The 18,811-nt window shown below is 40.4% G+C and overlaps 1 protein-coding gene across 2 annotated transcripts in view; it reads left to right on the top strand.

Moving 5' to 3' along the window:
• Positions 1–18,811, top strand: part of cdh13 (cadherin 13, H-cadherin (heart)) — a 370,680-nt gene that overhangs the window by 143,421 nt on the left and 208,448 nt on the right. For both annotated transcript variants that reach the window (XM_046037993.1, XM_046037992.1), the window contains exon 4: positions 7,903–8,016. In XM_046037993.1, coding sequence (XP_045893949.1) covers positions 7,903–8,016 — 114 coding nt within the window. The remainder of the gene's footprint in view (positions 1–7,902; positions 8,017–18,811) is intronic.

The raw sequence follows: 18,811 nt of genomic DNA, 5'->3' as shown, positions 1-18,811 counted from the left end.
AACCAAGTCTAGTTGCCTTTGATTTAACTCTCACTGGAGTCCACCACTTTAGTTCACACCAAAATATCTCGACAACTATTAACTAGATTTTAATGAAATTTTGTACAGATATTCATGGTCCCCATGAGAGGAATCCAAATGACTTTTCCTCTTACACCACTGTGAAGTTGACAGTTGTGGTTTTAAGTGAAGAATCTTAACTATTTGGAGGATTACCATAAAATGTGCTACACATTTTCATGTCCTCATAGGGATGAACTGCAATAACTAAGGTGATCCTCTGACTTTGTATCTAGTGAAATCAAGAGATTAACACTTAATACTTCGGTTTATTACCAAATGATATATACCATATGATTAACTAAGATTGTGGTCATGGTAGAGATTAGATCTGCTTAACATCATCATGTTAGCATTGTCATTGTGCCAAACAATGTCCATGGGTGTTAGTGTATATTGCGGTAGATAGACCAGACACTTTAACATGAACACCAATTCATTTGAAGTTTTACATGAACAAGTTCATCCCTCCCCTGGCTTTCAAAGATCGTATGATAGCTAGGGTGGACAAAGGACAAAAGATGTCGGCAGCCAGTAAAGAAATTAAGTTTCTATAGGTATATATATATTAAGAAATTGCTTTATTTTTCAGTGACAGATAACATGGAAAATGTAAGCCAAGAGTGTGTAACATTGTCACTGTTTCTGCACCAAAGTCCATTATAAACCACATTATAGATGAAGTTTACAAAGGCATTTTACATTTTAACATTGAGGGAATTAAGTTAATTCTCTCTGTGATTATGGACACTCGCCAAAACTGCCTGCCAGCAATAATATCTGACCAGATTATGGTGCTTTGATAGCAGCAAAAAATAACAAAAAAAAAAAATGATAGTGTGAAAATGTTTTTGCAGCAATGCTTTATTTTGAGTTGAATCGAGAACTTTTAAATTCTGAACAACAGTAAAAAAAAGTCTGTAGCCCGTAGCGTCTACACAGCCAGAATTCTACGAGCGGAAGAAGAAGAAGAATGTAGTGACGAAATGTGATCCGTAGTGCTGTTTGTCCGTTTTGGGCTACTGTAGAATCATGGCGGCGTAACATGGTGACATCAATGTGAGGGGGACCTGCGGTTTTGCAGATAGAAATGGCTCATTTTAAGGTAATAAAAACATAACAGTTCATAATGTCAGGTCTTTATACACCACTGAAAACATAGTTATGGATATTATTGCATTTTTGTCTGTAGATCCTCAGAAATATTACACAATGGACCTTTAAAACAACTTTAAAATGGCACAACTTAAGGCTTCCAAGTGGTGTTGATCCATCCTTGAGCTTCATTATTATTATAAATCCTTCACTTCACTTCCTCGGATGGTGGGAGCAGATGAAGACTTTTATGTTGGTTCTTGCAGCCATGGCAATGACCCCTTAGATCCATGCAATGTGAGCATGTTAGCATACTGACATTAGCATTTTGCTCAATGCACTGCTGTGCCTAAGTACAGACTAAAAGTGCCGCTAGCTTGGCTGTAGATGCTTGCACTCTAAACATGTTTCTCTGGGACAGCAAAAAACATTGATAGTTGTAAAGGACAGCACATTATTGCCACAGTTTTCACCATTTTGTTTTAACTTTTTGTCTTTCTTTAAATTCCTGCTGTAAGATATGTAAGGTCTGTTTATCCCCACGTAGATTCAGGAAGACATCCTCAAGCTAATGGAAGAAAATGTGAGAGGGAGAGTCCTCTTGTGAGGCACAGTGGTTAAAAGCTCTCATTATTTCACTATTAATTAATCTGCTGAAGCTCCTCAAGCTCTGGGACTCATATCATCAGAAAATCTTTTGTCCCTTTCTATGTCCATATCTCAGAAACTCCCCCACCCCATGCCTCTGCACGGTCTCAAGTGACCCATCAAACAAACAGTTCAGAGCAGCAGCAGCTTCTAAAGAATATGTAACTAACTCATGGCATATTTGAAAGCTTGTTTCAATAAGCCAGAGGTTTGACTTGTGGAATGACTCTGCTGACAACACTGACTGCACTGGGTTGCTGAGTTTTAAATCTCCACTATGAGATACAGTAGTACTCTTGGTAGTCAAGATGCTTCCACGCCTCTACCCTGTTTTTCAATTGATGCACCATAGAGTAGGTTGGATTTTGAAATTGTGATTTAGTAATAAAATCCCTTTATGCTCCTGTTGAAATTAGATGTTATATTTGCCCAAACCTCCCTTTGTTTCCTCTCTAACACAGAGCGGAAACATTCCATGGTAAATTTATTGACATAACTAATGGTATTGTGGCAGAAAATATTGGCTGGTGATAATTGATAAGTGCTGTGAGCGAAAGGTGGAGAGAATCAGTTTTTAATTCCTCTGCGCAAGCTGTTAGTTTGCTGTTACACAGGCCCGGAGGGAGAGAGGCAGCTGATGAATGATTCCTATTATGGGCAAAACTCAGAATTCAAAGAGTAATTTATTCCCCCTTTTTTTGCAACCGATCAATATGTGAATTAATGGAAGAATGCATTTCAATTTAACAAATGCATGCTCCAAGATATGGACTTTTGGGGGGGTATTATTCAGTGTTGATTTGGTTGTGTTGTGCAGAACAATAGTTATGCAGAACATTTTCTTACCTTCGGGGGGCATAAACAGGCCATTCAAATGTAACAAGTGATAAGAGGCAAAATAATCTGAGTCCAAAAGCCTATTTATTTTGCTTTTGTTATGTTTCATCCATTTTAGCACGCTGAATGAAGTGTAATATTGCATCCTGAGCGAAATCCTCATCCTGCAATGGCAAAAAGATTTTCTCTAACCAAGCATTCAATGTTCAGTATGGCTTTCTGGGGATGACTAAGATGTGACATCTTGCAACCACAGCACAACATCTCACATTATACAACACAACAGAAATAATCTTTGTCTCTCTGTCTCTATCCCGCTCACACTATCTCTCCTTTGCTTGTTCTGTAGCTGTCATTTTTTAATTCTGTTTACTGGCTTTGTCTATTGTCTGTGTTTCTTTACGTTGGTTCTCCCAACCCTCTATCTTTTGCTGAAATGGTTTAATATATCTGCGGACTTATACGTTTTCTGCATTTATGCGTGGAAGTGAGTACTGCAGAAGGGAACAAAAGGCTTAATGCTGTGTTAATTTACAAGAGCAGCAAAACAAACCATAATCAGGACTATAACATGAAGCATATGAAAAGGTATTTGGCAATGAAGATGAAAGTGAAGCCAGTTTCAATACATTTATATTAAAGATACAAGCACCTGAACTGCATTTTGATAAGACCTTGTGCCTAATGGCGTTTAGATTATCATGATTGAGAAGCATAACCAAGAAGCCCATCATCTTTTAACTGGTTTTTCAGATATCATTTTGACACTATTTTCAGGCACATCTAATCAATTAGTACTCCTCACCACCATCTTATCTTGGAATATAGTCCAGCTCCACTTCCATCAAGATATCAGTAATTCACCGTTCGTAAGAATGAATGAAAACTATGTTCATTTTCAGCCTTGAACAGCGTCCTGCTTTTGGTGATCTGGCTTCGATTTGACTTAAAGGAGTCTTAAAGGTCAGGGATATAAGTCATATTGTTAAAACTTTGGAATAAATCCTAAAAGTATGTGACAACTGAAGTAGAGAAACTAAAATTAGATTATGAAAAGGATGCTCAGGTCTCTTAGATTTAGTTAAAAGCCTCCCTTCTGGTTGCTGTATCAGCTGCAGATGAGAGAAAAGTCTGACTGTGACGGAAGTCAAGAGAAACATGGATCATCACATGCATGACTTTCTCAGGTCAGCAGAGGATAACAAAGACATTATTTTAGAAATTGGTTTCAAGAGGAAGAAATGGGAAATTTCTTGATAATATAACAGCTAATATATTATTCCTGTCGGGTGTACAATTAGTTTGAACGTGACATGATTTGCACTCCATTGCATGCAGTACACGTGAACCATGTAATATGAAGACACTTCATAGGACTAAACATTTATTATGCATAATGTTTGGCAATTAGGTTAAACTTCATCTAATACGGGAAGTTTTGAATGGCTTCAATTTATGAGCTTGTTCTGAAACAGTTATGTCTTTATTATTGTCAGGGCACCACTATCTGCAGGTGAGATTATAAACACACCTGTAATCACTTTGGCACAGTATTAATTAATTCAGCTAAGTGTGTATTTTAAATAAACATCAGTCATCAGTGTCGTGCTGTATTCCACTGGAGTAAGATGAAATACCAAGTTGATTATACTTAAATGTCAAAAATTGTGCTGTCAACACCCACATTGAGGAACATGTTGTCAGGCGAGTGTGTAAATTCATTGTTTTGTACGTATGCTGTTGACACTAACATAAGTGAGCTTAACTGTTTATTAGGAGAAATGACTGACTGCTTGACCTGGCTGCATATCCGAGAGTTTCTTCCACATTGACATACATAGCTGTACATCGCTGTCACCACCAGCCGATGCCGGCCTTGATATTATCCGTTTCTCGGCAGGTCTCCAACACATTGTCAGAAATGAGTAATGACACTTCTCAATATAGCATTGAGAGTGAAAATGGCAGAATGGACAAGGACGTGACTTTAGTGCCACAGTAACTCTGCACTCAGATGACAATGACAAAGGCTCAATCTTTCTCTCCCTCACACACACAGGCACACACACATAGCGCAGTATATATGGATGTTGATGTAAACATATGGGCATGTATCTGCTTTTCTTTTTGTTACCTCTGATTAATCAAATATATTCAAATCGTCTTTAAAAGCCTTTTTTTTTCTTGTGACACTTTCAGCTCAGTACACTAAAATTCCCTAATGATCATTTGAGAGACAGAGACAGAAGCAAATGTATTAAGGCTGGGTCACGGTTGATGGTGTGGCAGTAATTCATGAACAGGACACATTAAGGATTCATGCCTTCCTTCTCTTACGGTGTCAACAAGCTGTAAGAACGCTATTCATCACACATGCAGACTGTAAGAGAGAAGACAGAAAGTGTGAAGGAAAGGTAATGCTAAGTGAGAGAAAAGAACGGGGGCAAGCCACAAGGTGGCAGGTAAAAGGGACGAATGTGGGGCTGCAAGTTATCTTTTCCAGAATACCCTGCGGTGAGCCATCCTCGATGAGCAGGACAAACATGTGTATCCAGCTACACACGTTTGTCAGTGCGTCTGCGTCATCGTCCTAATCCATCTGCAGAACATTGATAGGTTTTAAAGCACCATCACTCCCTTTCCATATCCACTGCATCTTAGCTCAGTGAAGACATGGATTTGACAGCATGATCTATCTCAGCCCTAACCCCTGTCACTACATCCAGCCACTAAAATTACCTCATGGTGCCTGTAATAACACAGCTGAGACCTGGGCATGATGGTATTGATGCGCTCATCCCTGGACCTCAGATTCAGGCCGGATTTTTACAGGCAGAGCTTAAAAGTCTATCAACGTGCTTGTGAACCGATTCACATACATATACACACACGACTGACTGCGCTCTTTAGACACAAAATAGGTCATGTAATCGCTCTCATTTTTGCGCAGTGTTCTGTTTAACCGCTTCAGGTCCAGTTTTAGATTTATGTCTTTGATGTTTGGATGGTCATCCCCCAGGGGAAGAGTGGCCATTTTAGAGACTTCTTGGTGTGTCATTGTTGTTCTTGTTCGGTTGCGTTTATGACTACCTTTTTATTGTGTTCTTGCTGACCTTTGTAGCTGGGAGGGGTGGAGTGGCGAGGTGGCTAGTGGTGTGAGTGTTTGGCATTGCCCTCTCTGTCTCAGTGTCGGCACTGTGCTGTAAACAAATGGCTCCGTTTTTCCCTCTTACCTGCTCTCTTTCCGTCATTCTGACAGGGGCGAGAGCGGTGCCAGAGTTCCTGTCAGCCAAGAACAGCATTGTCAACAGTAAACATGCAAACAGCCCCCTGCACGCGTGCACTCACACACACACACACACACACACACACACACACACACACACACACACACACACAGAGTGCACATTGTCAATAAAGTGTTGTGAAGGAGGCAACAAAAGATGAAGGACAAAAGAGACTATTTGCATTGCAAATGAAACCATAAAAAACTTCTGGTTAGTATTTTCCCTTTCGTATTGAAACGGTGTTGTCATTTTAACTAGAGCTCAATGACTGGGCTTGTTGCTGTGTGTTTCATTTTGCTCAGCATTTAAGCAGGGACTGCCTTTGTGTGGACAAGATCAGATTATTGTTAAGAAGGTTCACTGTTAAAGTACAACTGAAATCACATCCCTTTTTAGCTGTCAACAATAATGTCAGCGTCTGGAGGGGCGTGTTGGTGTCTGTGTTTGATTGAGAGCAGCTGGCAGGCTGAGCCCTGGCAGGGAAAAGAGAGACAAAGTAAACAAACTCTGACTGACAACTGTAGCTTACAAGCCATGGGCAGACAGTGTGTTGTTAGCAGTGGTAATGAACAGTCAGGACCATACTAGCAAACAGAGTGAAATTACGTTTACAGGTATGTTTTTAAGCTCAGCCTAACTTAAAATAAGTAACTAGCCTGCAAACCGAAGTTAGAAATGCCCTTTCCCTGGTTATTAGTCTGGTTGCTAGTTTAAACCATTTCCATTTAGTTAAATAACGTGCCTTTAGTAGGAAAGATAATGTGGGTTGTTGTTCAAAGTCTGTCGCTACTGTCTGGCTGTTGGTCAGTGTGACCGTCTGCCTGAAATAACGCTGATGTTACTGCTTCATGCAAAGATTTAATTGGCTGTATGATAAGTTCTCCTGACAAAGTTGCAAGTAGAAAGGGCTGCTGATTCTGGAAGAGTTTTTTCCCGATTCTGTTTCACCATCTCAGTTTGTTCTTTAAACGATATCCTTTATGTTACATTAATATTACATGCATACAGACACAGAGGACGCTCCAGGGTGATATAACGGGCCTATATGTTTATGGTATCACCACCAACTTTCTAACAAATCATGTTATGTCCAGCATTTTAGCACAGGTTGGCATGGTGAAGAGGTCAGTCAGAAGTGCAAATCAGGTGTGGTAGTGATTTTCAAAATAAAGCTATAAACATCAATATAACAAATGTGAAAGGGGATGCATAATAATGGTTCTGTGATTATAAATTTGCATCAAATCACAGACAAGTATTAAATGTGTCCCTAAAGTCATTGCCAACCAGATGCTTTTGAAACAACAAATACTGGATGTCAGGCAAAGTATAAATCCATTTTATTGACTTTAATTTTAATTGAAATAAATTATATCAAATAGTTAAGGTCTGTTTGTCTGTTTAATATAATAATATTATTAATTATAATACGTTCGTCTGATAAAGCATATGCATGTTTTGTGGACATTTGTATGGGTATGGAAGAGTGTGTATATGTGTGTGTGTGTGTGTGTGTGTGTGTGTGTGTGTGTGTGTATTTGTTGTCTCTCCTCGGCTTGTGTCCAGGTGTGCACATAGTCAGCAGACTTTTCTCCCCTGTAGGTCATCACCTCCATGTTAGCAGCCAGGATCCCAGCTTCCTGTTCATAGTGTCAGTGACAGACATTATTTTCATCAACATCCAAGCAGAGGGGCCCTGACTGTATCAGTGATTTCAAAGGGAAGAAGGGAGAAATCTCTCCTCTCCTCTCATCTCATCTCCTCTCCTCTCCTCTCCTCTCCTCTCCTCTCCTCTCCTCTCCTCTCTGCTGTGTGTGTTTATGCGTCAGAGTTGGGGTTTAGTGTTACTGTTAACAACATGCCAGTAAGTAAGTCATTTTGGGCATGCTAGGGTAGGTGTAAAAATTATATGTGACATAAAATATAATTGTTATTTTAAAGTTCAACAGAATGGTTTCTCTTCTTTGTGTTTCAGGATATCCTAGGTCTTGGCCAGACACTGCCATACAGATCTAAGAGATCCCTGCTGGTCCCTCCTATAATTATAACTGAGAACCAGAGAGCTCCTTTCCCCAGGATCATTGGCAGGGTAAGAAACACATGGTCCTATCATAAACTCAGGTGGACTTAATTTTTACAACAGCATCCAAGTCTTACACTGCCACTATTTCATGAAAAGAAAAAAAGGACTTGTTTTGCATTTCAAATACTCACAATGACCAAAATATTCAATATGTGCATTATTTAATGCTTTATAAATTGTTATTTTTATGGTCTATAACAGTTTGGTCATTTCCTAAAATAAATGTTCACCACTGTCTTATTTAGCCCAGAAACAGAGGTGTGTGGCATGCTCCCTAATCTGCTTCACATCTCCATAGACAATTTATAGGGAAATACAAAGATGGTGTTTGTAGATATATACATTAATATAAGAATGTGAAAAGTGGATAATAGTGGTTCTGTGATTATAAATTTACAATCGAAAAATTAAATGGGTCCCTAAAGTCATTGCCAACTAGATGTTTTAAAAGGGTCTATGCCTTCACTTAATAATTTTTCATTACATTGATATAGTGTCTAAAAGCACATTTGCATTGACAGAAATATAATTCAGTTCAAATATAGGAAGCACTTATTTCTTATTGTATCCATCAAATGCATTCTGGCAAGCTTGTTAATTTTACTGACATTAGTTTTGGCTGACTGGGATTTTAGTTAATGAGTCGAACTTGGAAAGGTCGAACAATAAACATATTAGCTTAAACCTAAGCTTACCTGAGAGTTTATATTATGTCAGACTAATATACAAAATGTCTATCACAGGCTGAGGTTAAGTTTCATTCAAACTCCATTAACCTGTAGCTATTTATAACCAAAATCATGCCACTCAGCAGCCATCTTGGCAACGCCTCCGAGCAGATATTTCGGACTAACAAGACCAGGCTCCTATCTGAATGAATGGGGAGAGAGCCAGAATGTTTTTTACTGGTCACCGGCACATAAAAACTACATGAATAGAATCAGCAGTAAAATCTAATAAAAATCGCTGAAAAGGTTTGACGACTTTGCCCCAAAATAAGGTTTAAAAAGCGTTTTTCCCTACCAGTTATACTTCTACTACGCATGCGTCACTACCACCATGCATGCCCAGTAGAAGTAAAACAGACCCTTAACCACCATCTTTGCGGTTATGGGCTTTCCCCATAGAGTTATATTGGGGATGTGACTGAGTGGCGTGTCTCCTCTATTAAACGTCTCTGTTATAACTTACAGGACTCAGTCAAAAGTTTACAGCTTGCAGCTTGCTTTCTCTCAGCGCTGTCCATGGTTCTGAAACAAGACACGATGGCCAAGGACTAATCCATGCAGAAGATACTTTACTTGTGCACTAGTACATGCCATTCACAGGGCTGATTACCAGGCTCATAGATGCACAGCAATAACTTGCTGTTGATGGTGAAGGAGGAGGAGGTTGTAGGATGATGATGATGATGAGTATAGAGATTTTTATCAGTGAACAATTGTCTTTTTCTTTCAGAAACATATTCTCTTGTGAATCTCACACCTTCATAATATTGGAAATTCTAGCTGAATATTATTTTGAGATATTAGTGTGAATGTTATTAGGAGCAATGGTCTACCAACTGTTTTGCTTGCTAAAAAGAGATGCCCTTGGTTTATTTAAGGATTTCTTAAGTTAAAAAAGGACAGTGCTCATTTATGGCTCATAAAATCACTTGATCGTAGAGCGAAGACCTGGTAAGGTCATATTGGAGTATTTTGTTTGTTGCCTGGGCATTTAAGCATTAATTTTCTGAGATAACTAAAACATAGTGTTTCCAATATTGGCCACTTAATACAACCACAAGAGGTGGGCTTTTTATCTGTCACAGTTAGACAGAAATTTGACATTGTTGCCGCTGTTTGTCTTGACTTGTTTTCGACTCCTTCAGTATGCTGTTTGTATTCAGGATGCAACAATGTAGACCTCAGTGTCACCAACACCGCAACTGATTTGCTTTGTATCATTCAATAATTTGTAATGTATTTTCCTCTTAGATATTGTGTCTTTATTATGTTTTTTGATAGTGAGCTAGCGGGAAGAAAGGAGACACAATTGCAGCTATTTATTATACAGTAGATGGAGGATTCGATTAATACTTCACAATCAGCCTATTAAGTGATCCAATTTCAGATTCTGCTGCAATTTTTTCCATGTGAGTGGAGTTATAAAAGTGGGAACTGGCAAATCTTAAAACTTAGTGAAGCAGTGTGTTTTCTCTTGTTTTTCGTTGCGGTGATGAGTTCTTAATCTGTCGCCTGTTATAAAACTAAGAGCCCTGTGATATAAAACACCTAATGACAGAAGTATAGATGGTGTAGCTTGCCTGTAAATATTACCATAGTCAAGTGAATGCAAGTCTAGTTCAGTCATATAGTAAGTAGGAGTACTGTAGGATGATACCTGTTCAATCTGGGAGTCACACAAAGCATATGTACTGGAAACAGCAGACACAGAACATGGATTCATTTTCATTTAAAATCAGTTTAGGATAAATTAGAGCTTGTTGTTAGACCTAAAAATCAGAAGGTTCGATTTTGCCAAATATTGAGAGAAAACTACCACATACAAGATTGTATGGGCACTTCCTCTGATTCCGTGACATTCTGGATAGGCAAAATTGGCCTAAAGTTTATGAATGATAAGTGATGAATAATGTTGCCATAAGATGATAATAATGATAATGATGTAAATATAAGAATAGTTGTTATTTTTTGTCAAAACATTCTCATACCAGAGTAGCGACAGGCATTCTGGTTCTCCGCAGTCATGGTAACAATAATAAACACATGGTTAATGTTATGAAATGGCTAAAAGTTTTGTTAGGTTTAGGTACCAACACAGCTTGGTTTTGTTCAGGAAAAAATCATGGTTTGGCTTAAAATAAGTAATTTAAGTTATGTATGATGTAACGTAACATACAAATGGCCACTAGAGGTCAACACCTAACAATAAATGAGTCGTTACATGCTTGTTTGTAGGACATATATGGCCGTATTTTTGGGGAGGATGGTCTGTTTTCTGCGTGAGGACAAGTCATGTATGCAACAATCTAGCAATGTTTATTGCTAGGCCGCGCCCATCTAGACCTCATGCACGGAGAGATAGAGACAGAGAGAGACGCCCCCCCCCGGTCGCCATGCCCTTTTATGGTTGATCGTTTGTAAGTTAGATGTTAATTATGCACTGGATAGCCCCTTTAGCCAACCAGCAACTTCACTATCAGAAAGTCTGAGGTAAAATTCTGAGGTTATAAGCTCACAAATGCTCACATTTCTAGCTAGCTAACTGGCATGCGCGTATTTTACTTCAGACTTTCTGCTTATGAAGTTACAGCAACCTCACTATTTAAAAGTCGGAGAAATAAATTATAGGAAAGCTAATAACATAAGGCAAGGCAAGTTTATTTCTACAACATCGATCTATACTCCCCTTCCTTTTAACTAGCTACTTGTAGTTTATTTTATCTGTAAATTTGGACATATTAAAGTGATTTCACACTATAGGGGGGGCATCTTACCCCATGTGGAAAATGCCTTTTCCCTAAAAAACACATTTGATTAAATACAAATAAATTTGTCAACTGTAGATTTATTTTATTTTAAAATATGTTACCCTAAGCATGGCCATCTCCAAGATACAAAAAACCCCTATAAAGTATTATTTTATGTGTCAGCAAATAGACATTAAGCTTAGGGGGGGCGTGTTACGTCATCCACACCGCCACTGCTGAACTCCAGATTCAACACCCGAGTGCCCTCATAGTGATCTCGGGTGACTTCAACCATGTCACCATGACCACCACACTTATTAACTACTGCCATACTAGAGAGGAGAGGACCCTGAACCTGCTGTATGCTAATGTTAAGGATGCATACAGCTCTTCCCCCCTACCCCCACTGGGCAGGTCAGACCACAACCTGGTTCACATCAATCCCTATGTGCCTCTGGTGAAAAGGCAGCCTGCGACCACAAGGACAGTGGGGAGATGGTCAGAGGAGGCCTATGAGACACTTCAGGGATGTTTTGAGGTGACAGACTGGGATGCACTCTGTGAGCCACATGGAGAGACATAGCTTACTGAGTGTATCTCAGATTACATCAACTTCTGTGTGGACTGCAATGTCCCAGCAAAGACTGTCCATTGTTACCCAAACAACAAACCGTGGGTAACAAAGGACATCAAGGACATCCTGAATGCTAAGAGGAGGGCTTTCAGAGATGGTGATAGGGAGAAGGTGAGGGCCATTCAGGGGGACCTGAAGGTGAAGATCAGGGATGCTAAGGAGAAGTACAGGAGGAAGCTAGACCGTAAACTCCAGCAGAACAACATGAGGAAGGTCTGGAGCGGCATGAGAAACATCACTGCCTTCAGACCGACTGGCAGCAGAGGAGCTGAAGGTAGCTAGGACAGGGCCAACGAACTTAATCTGTTCTTTAACAGATTTGACTCAATGGCTCCCGCCCATCCTCCCACTCTAACACCTCAAACACCTCCAACCCCACTACTCCCCCCTCCTTCCCCCACCCTCCTGTGTGACTCCCCCCCCCGGCTCTCAGGTTAACAGCTCTCACCAGCCTGACGACTCCCCCTCTCCCACCTGTAACCTCTGTGTGCCTCACTGCTGACCAGGTGAGAAGACAGATGAGGAGACCCCACTCCAACAAGGCTACAGGCCCTGACGGTGTCCGTCCCGGGGTGCTCAAAGACTGTGCCCCCCCAGCTATGTGGAGTCCTTCACCATGTCTTCAACCTGAGCTTGAGTCTCCATAGGGTCCCTGTGCTGTGGAAGACATCTTGCCTCGTTCCTGTGCCAAAGACGCCACCTCCCCGGGGACTACAGACCTGTGGCACTGACCTCCCACATCATGAAAACCCTGGAGAGACTGGTTCTGGATCAGCTGCGGCACATGGTCAGCCCTTTTCTGGACCCACTCTAGTTCGCCTACCAGCCCCAACTGGGAGTTGAGGACGCCATCATCTTCCTGCTCAACCGCATCTACGCCCACCTGGACAAGCCAGCGAGCACTGTGAGGGTTATGTTTTTTGACTTCTCCAGTGCTTTCAACAACATCTGGTCGGCCCTGCTGGGTGAGAAGCTGACAGCGATGCAGGTGGATGCCCCCCTTGTGTCCTGGATTGTTGACTACCTGACTGGCAGACCACAGTATGTGCGCCTGCAACACTGTGTGTCAGACAGCGTGGTCAGCAACACGGGGGCTCTGCAGGTGACGGTCCTCTCTCCCTTCCTCTTCACCATCTACAGCACAGACTTCAACTACCACACAGAGTCCTGTCACCTTCAGAAGTTTTCTGATGACTCTGCTGTGGTTGGATGTATCAGCAAGGGTGATGAGGCTGAGTACAGAGCTGTGGTGGGCGCCACAGGAAGTTATTCCTTCCTGTTGTCAACTTTATAACTCCTCCCTTTAAGTGTCTGACACTTAGTCAGTTATTAAACTAGACCTCATTATCTATTTTCTGTCCAATATTACCTGTTTAATAATTAATGTGCAATATTCTCTGCTGCTATTTATTCACTAGTCCTTTTTGGTTCACCATAATAATTCTTAATAATGTAAATATTGTACATACCCACACACCTTTGTATTTGTCTTCATATTTTATATTTATACTTCTATATTTATATACTCTTTATCTATCTACCTTTGACAAGTGTGCAATTGTGACAAAAGAATTTCCCCTCGGGCATCAATAAAGTATTTCTGATTCTGATTAAAAATGCTGCAGAACACACAGTAAAATTGCCATGATTGAACTACCTCACATTACATAAAGCCTTGAGATAAAAAGACTAAAATATCCACAGTCGTCACTGAGACAGAGAACTGTCTAACTGCTGCTCAGGGTCAGCTGGTTGGCTTTAAGTCATGGGAGTACACATAATAAAAAAACTGGTTTATTACCTCTCCACACAAAACGTAACCTAAGAGAGCAACAATCATCAACCACAAATGGATACAAATAAAACAATATATAAATTAACTAATAAAGGCAACATTTTTGAAATGATCATCATACCTAGCAAATCACTGAAGACACATTCTCCAACACAAAATGTGAACTTGAGAGGGAAAGGATTGGTTGGTTTTATAATATGTATAGGCTACTATTTGCAACCAATGGCAGACATTAAATAAAATGAGCTAGAATAGAATGACAAGACAACATTTTTTTGAATCAAATGAAAATGCTTATTTTAGCAAAATAAAATTACACAACAATGAAACACTGATAACTGCAATTATTTATTTCCCACAAAATCCCCACAGGACAGCGAAATGTAGACATTCAGAGCTTTACTAATGTTAGGCATCAGATTTATTTTTCCACTTGCCTGTTTGAACACACAGTTACTGTACTCTTTACCTGTGTTCTTTCTTTCTGGTACATTTACAAAACAGTAGCTGACCAACAGTATTAGCATTTCACTGATAGATTCCGTTGGATTAACACATTCAGACGCATACCGTTCAGCTGCACTATCGTCTTCTGTCTAATCTTTCACTAGTAAACAGGGCTGTGGCATCGTCCTCTTCTTTCTTAGCATCTGTGACCCTGGTACTAGTAGCCTACTACAACTACAGAATGAGCCAGTTGTTTTTTTTTACATGTGCTTGCATTTCAGTTAAGACCTTTGACTCTTTTGTCTCTGAACTTTTCAGCCCAACTCTTAACGTTTTCAAACTCTGCTTTTCCATTTTCTGTTGTAGCTCGTTTTCCAGCTGTCAGTGTCACTGCGGTGTGTGTGAGTGAGATAGAAGGGGCGGGGCTAAGGGCAGCGTAAAAATTCATATGGAATAGACCAACAAGCCTGGGGAGGCCGGCCCGTGTCGCTTAACCTTCTGCTAACGTTTTAGTAAAAAAGTATAGGCTAAGGAAGGCGGCCCACCGGCCTGGAGGTTGGCTGGCCCACTGGGAATTGTCCCTGTACTCCAGATGGCCAGACCACCACTGTCTCAGAGCAATCATTATTGAGGAATGTGGCCCTGGTCAGAAATGCGAAATCAGACCCAGTGCCCTTAATATCATGACGAGCATGTGCATAGATTTTGTTATTCTCAAAACATCCAAGTACAACTTCAGGGAGGGCGTTGCAAATGCCTAAAAGCAGAAGCAGGTATTGCATCAGATGATTGGCATTCATGAAGTCTTGGTGTTCATTTCTTCTCAACAAAAAATACAGTAGGTAAAGGTTTAAGAATGTTTATTTTCATCCATAGATAGACAAGGATGAATGTTATATTACCATTAAATTGAAATGCAAACATTTCCTGATGCTTGAAAAGCTATTCTCTGTGACTCTTGTGATTCATATAGCAAAGTAGATTTGTGAGTTTCTGCAAATAACGTTGTTGTTGGCATGCTTGTAATTACTCCCCCACCTTCTCAGTTAAATAATATCCTGATATTATACGCCCTAACAAACATTTTGACAAAAACAAAGCACCTTTGTCCTCTTTCTATCTCCTTTTATGACACTGTATGCTTTTTAACGAAAAGCCTGATAAATAGCATCTTATCTATGCGCCATCACCACCCCTCCCCTATATAATATCACTGACACCCAATTTAATTCTTTGCTGATTCTTTGTTTTATTAGCTCTGCTGTCTTTAGAACTCTCAGTGGACGTTGAAAGCTTTGACATTATGGCTCACACTACTGCAAAATGTGTGAATGTCACTACTGTATGTTTGTAGATGTTATGCCAAATTATCAGCGTTTCAGACCAGGGCTATATTCTGCTTGACATATTCTCCAAAGCATGCCACTTTATTGCGAGGATTTATTCATTGTTTTATCACTGATGAAGGATTTTACTTGTCCAGCCCTGTGGAACAAGCCAAATATGATGTAACACAGCCTATTATTTATGTGGCAGATTGTGAATTGTGTTTCTTAATGCATGGGACTCCTTCAATAGCAAAGTTAATTTCTTCTCAAAAGCAAGTGCATTGTTTAATGTTTTATGGTGAGGCGAGTGTGCAGCAGGTAAATCATATCACCTGCGTTGTCTTAGAACAAATGGTCAACCAAAAACCATACATTTTGGACCCCGTGTAAGACTCCACATTTATCTCTCCTGGTGTTACAAAGCTTTGATGTATCTCTATGCGTCAAGCAGCTTTGTTTTAGATAAGACTGGGCACAAAGAGATCAACCAAATCTCTCAATGCCCGCAGAGACTAACATAAAAAGATATCCCATACTGAGCCCTGCACATAATGAATAATTGTACCCTGGAGAGCATGACCACAGCATAGAGCCATGGGCCTCCAGCTCACTCTGACTCTGTACTCAATATGGATTCCCTGTGAAGCAATTTGAGAGCCTGGAGATACCAGGTTGGTAGCGAAGGACAGTGGACTAGTGAGTGTGCATGTGTCAAACCATTAGGTGATATATTTGGGGGATGACCATAGTCCACAGGGGGTTGTGTAAATTCCTCACACCGGTGAACTGCAGGGAGATTACAGAGAGGAATGAGAGTCAGCAGATAAGTTTGGTCCATAGAGGACACAAATGATCTCTACTCTCTCTATGGAGCTGCTGTGAATAGAGCTGACGTGTCAGCTAACAAGCATTAGCTATTGCGGTTCTTTAACACATTCATGTGAGGAACTGGATGCATATTGCAAACATGACATGAATTATTTTCTCTCTCTCCCTCCATTGTGGTCCCTCAGCAGTCCCCTCATCTTCTCCGCAATTATGCTTCTCTCCACTTCCCAGTTGCAAATTCCATCCATCCTCTTCACATCCCTGTATCCCTCCATCCTTCTCCCGTCCATAGTCAGCTTTGCATGAGAAGACAGGCTAATGTGGGCTATTTTACCCAATTGAAGCTATATGTCTGTGACTTGGTGAAATTGATTTTCCACACCAATAGCTTTCCTCTTCTTACCCAACCTACCACTTCAATATGGCAGCTATTCATTTTTCACGCTGCCTACTTCTCTCTGGGAGATAATCAGTAGGAAGCAGGAGAGAGGTAAGATTGCGAGGGCTACAATTTGACATGTATGATTGTGTGTGTGCATGCACATGTGTGCATGTGTGTATGTGCTGTAGGGGTAAGGGTGGGTTGGCTGTCAGCAGGGCTCACAGGGGAAGGGTAAGAACCTTGTTGTTTATGTCACACCTCCTGCTAGCTGTGGAATTGTTTTGATACAGAGGTCTCTCCCCTGCCCTCCCTTGGGGGCCCATAAACAGTTCACAACAACTCACACAGCAGCTGGAGCATGCAATGAAATTGATATGCTTAAATGTGTCTCTTAGCGCACGCCACTTCAGTCACCGCTGATAGGACAATTTTTTCAGACTGCTGGAATATTCAGGAAAATAAATAAATTGTAGCTCGAGTAGTTTAAATATTTATTCCTGAAACCTTTTTGCTCATGTCTCAGATTATGTTTGAGTCAGGTGTTATTCTCAAGGGTGTTGGATGGGGTATGGGGTATAGGGGTAGCTGGGTAACGTTAGTGTCCTCTTCAGTACTTTTTTTAATAGTATCAGTATTGTCTGACTCCAGTTTTGAACAGATTTCCACCCATCTCACGGAGGTTTCAAATTGCAATTCTCCTAATGTCAAGAAAACTAGAGATCCTATTAAATCTTGTGGCAGGCCAATCACAGGTGATGACCAAAGTGTGATGGTTTGACAGACGGCTGTCATCCCATCTTTATGTGATGAATATGTCTGTGTTTATTGACATGTTTTGTTTAGACTGGGTGCAGATGCACAGAGCATAGAGGATACCAAGTATAAGCAGATTTTTGTTAAAAGACAGCCCAGCATCCAGTAAGATACAGCTGTAGAGGGGTTGGTCCAAAAATGTTATAGAGAATTGCAATGCGCTTCATAGTAGTCCATTTATAAGTTGCTCTTATAGCTCAGTATGTCAAAAGTTCGTTTAGATTTAAAACAAAAGTAATGGCCCAAACCCAGAAGAGCAGTTCAAGTAAATTTGGAACAGATGTGGACTGAGTCTGAACGCTTTATAAGACCTCAGAATTCAGATACTCAGAAATTCAAAGTGAGTAGCTGCTGGGTTCTAGCCCTCACAACCTGCAGGGGCCTTTCTTTCTGAGGTGTGTTTTTAGTTGTTTCTTTTGTTACATTGTAGTTTTGGTCTGCCCTAGTGCTGTGGTCTTGTTTTACTGTCTCTGTGTTCTTTGCTTTTGAATATGTTTTGTTAGTAAGGCACTTGTGCCGCGTGATATGTTTTATTTTGTGATATCATTCCTTGGGTGTTTCTGTGAGCTTTACTTCCTGTTTTAGTGTGTTTCTTGTCATGTTTTACTTCCTGTCTCTGATTGTCTTAGTGGTTTCACCTGTGCGTGATTAGTTTCTCCCTCACCTGTGTATTTAAGTGGTTGTCTGTGTTTCAGTCCTGGCTTGTTCATTGTTCTGTATGTTGTGCACCACAGTAAATGCTAGTTTTCTAGTTCATGTTTTGTGGCTGTCTACCAGTGTTCTCTAGTGTATAATGGATTGGACTATGTCACCTTTGGATTTTCTTATTCAGCCCTGGGCTGTGGATTACACATTAATATAAAAAATGGATGGATGGACGGATGAGTTTGGGATTATAACTGCAAAACAGGTATTACACAAAACTGATCTGAATACTTGCTAATTCCCAAAAAGCCTATAACAGCCAGTAATTCAGATTCACTGATGCACACAGGCAAATGTGCAAATGCACACTCTAAAAGCAAAACACACACGCCTTATTAAATAACAAATCAACATCTGGGATGTATCGGTGTGAAATCTCAAACACTTCGGTCTG

The sequence above is a fragment of the Micropterus dolomieu genome, linkage group LG22 (genome assembly GCF_021292245.1).
Source record: "Micropterus dolomieu isolate WLL.071019.BEF.003 ecotype Adirondacks linkage group LG22, ASM2129224v1, whole genome shotgun sequence".
Classification (NCBI taxonomy): Eukaryota; Metazoa; Chordata; class Actinopteri; order Centrarchiformes; family Centrarchidae; genus Micropterus; species Micropterus dolomieu.
This window is presented reverse-complemented; position numbering and strand designations above follow the sequence as displayed.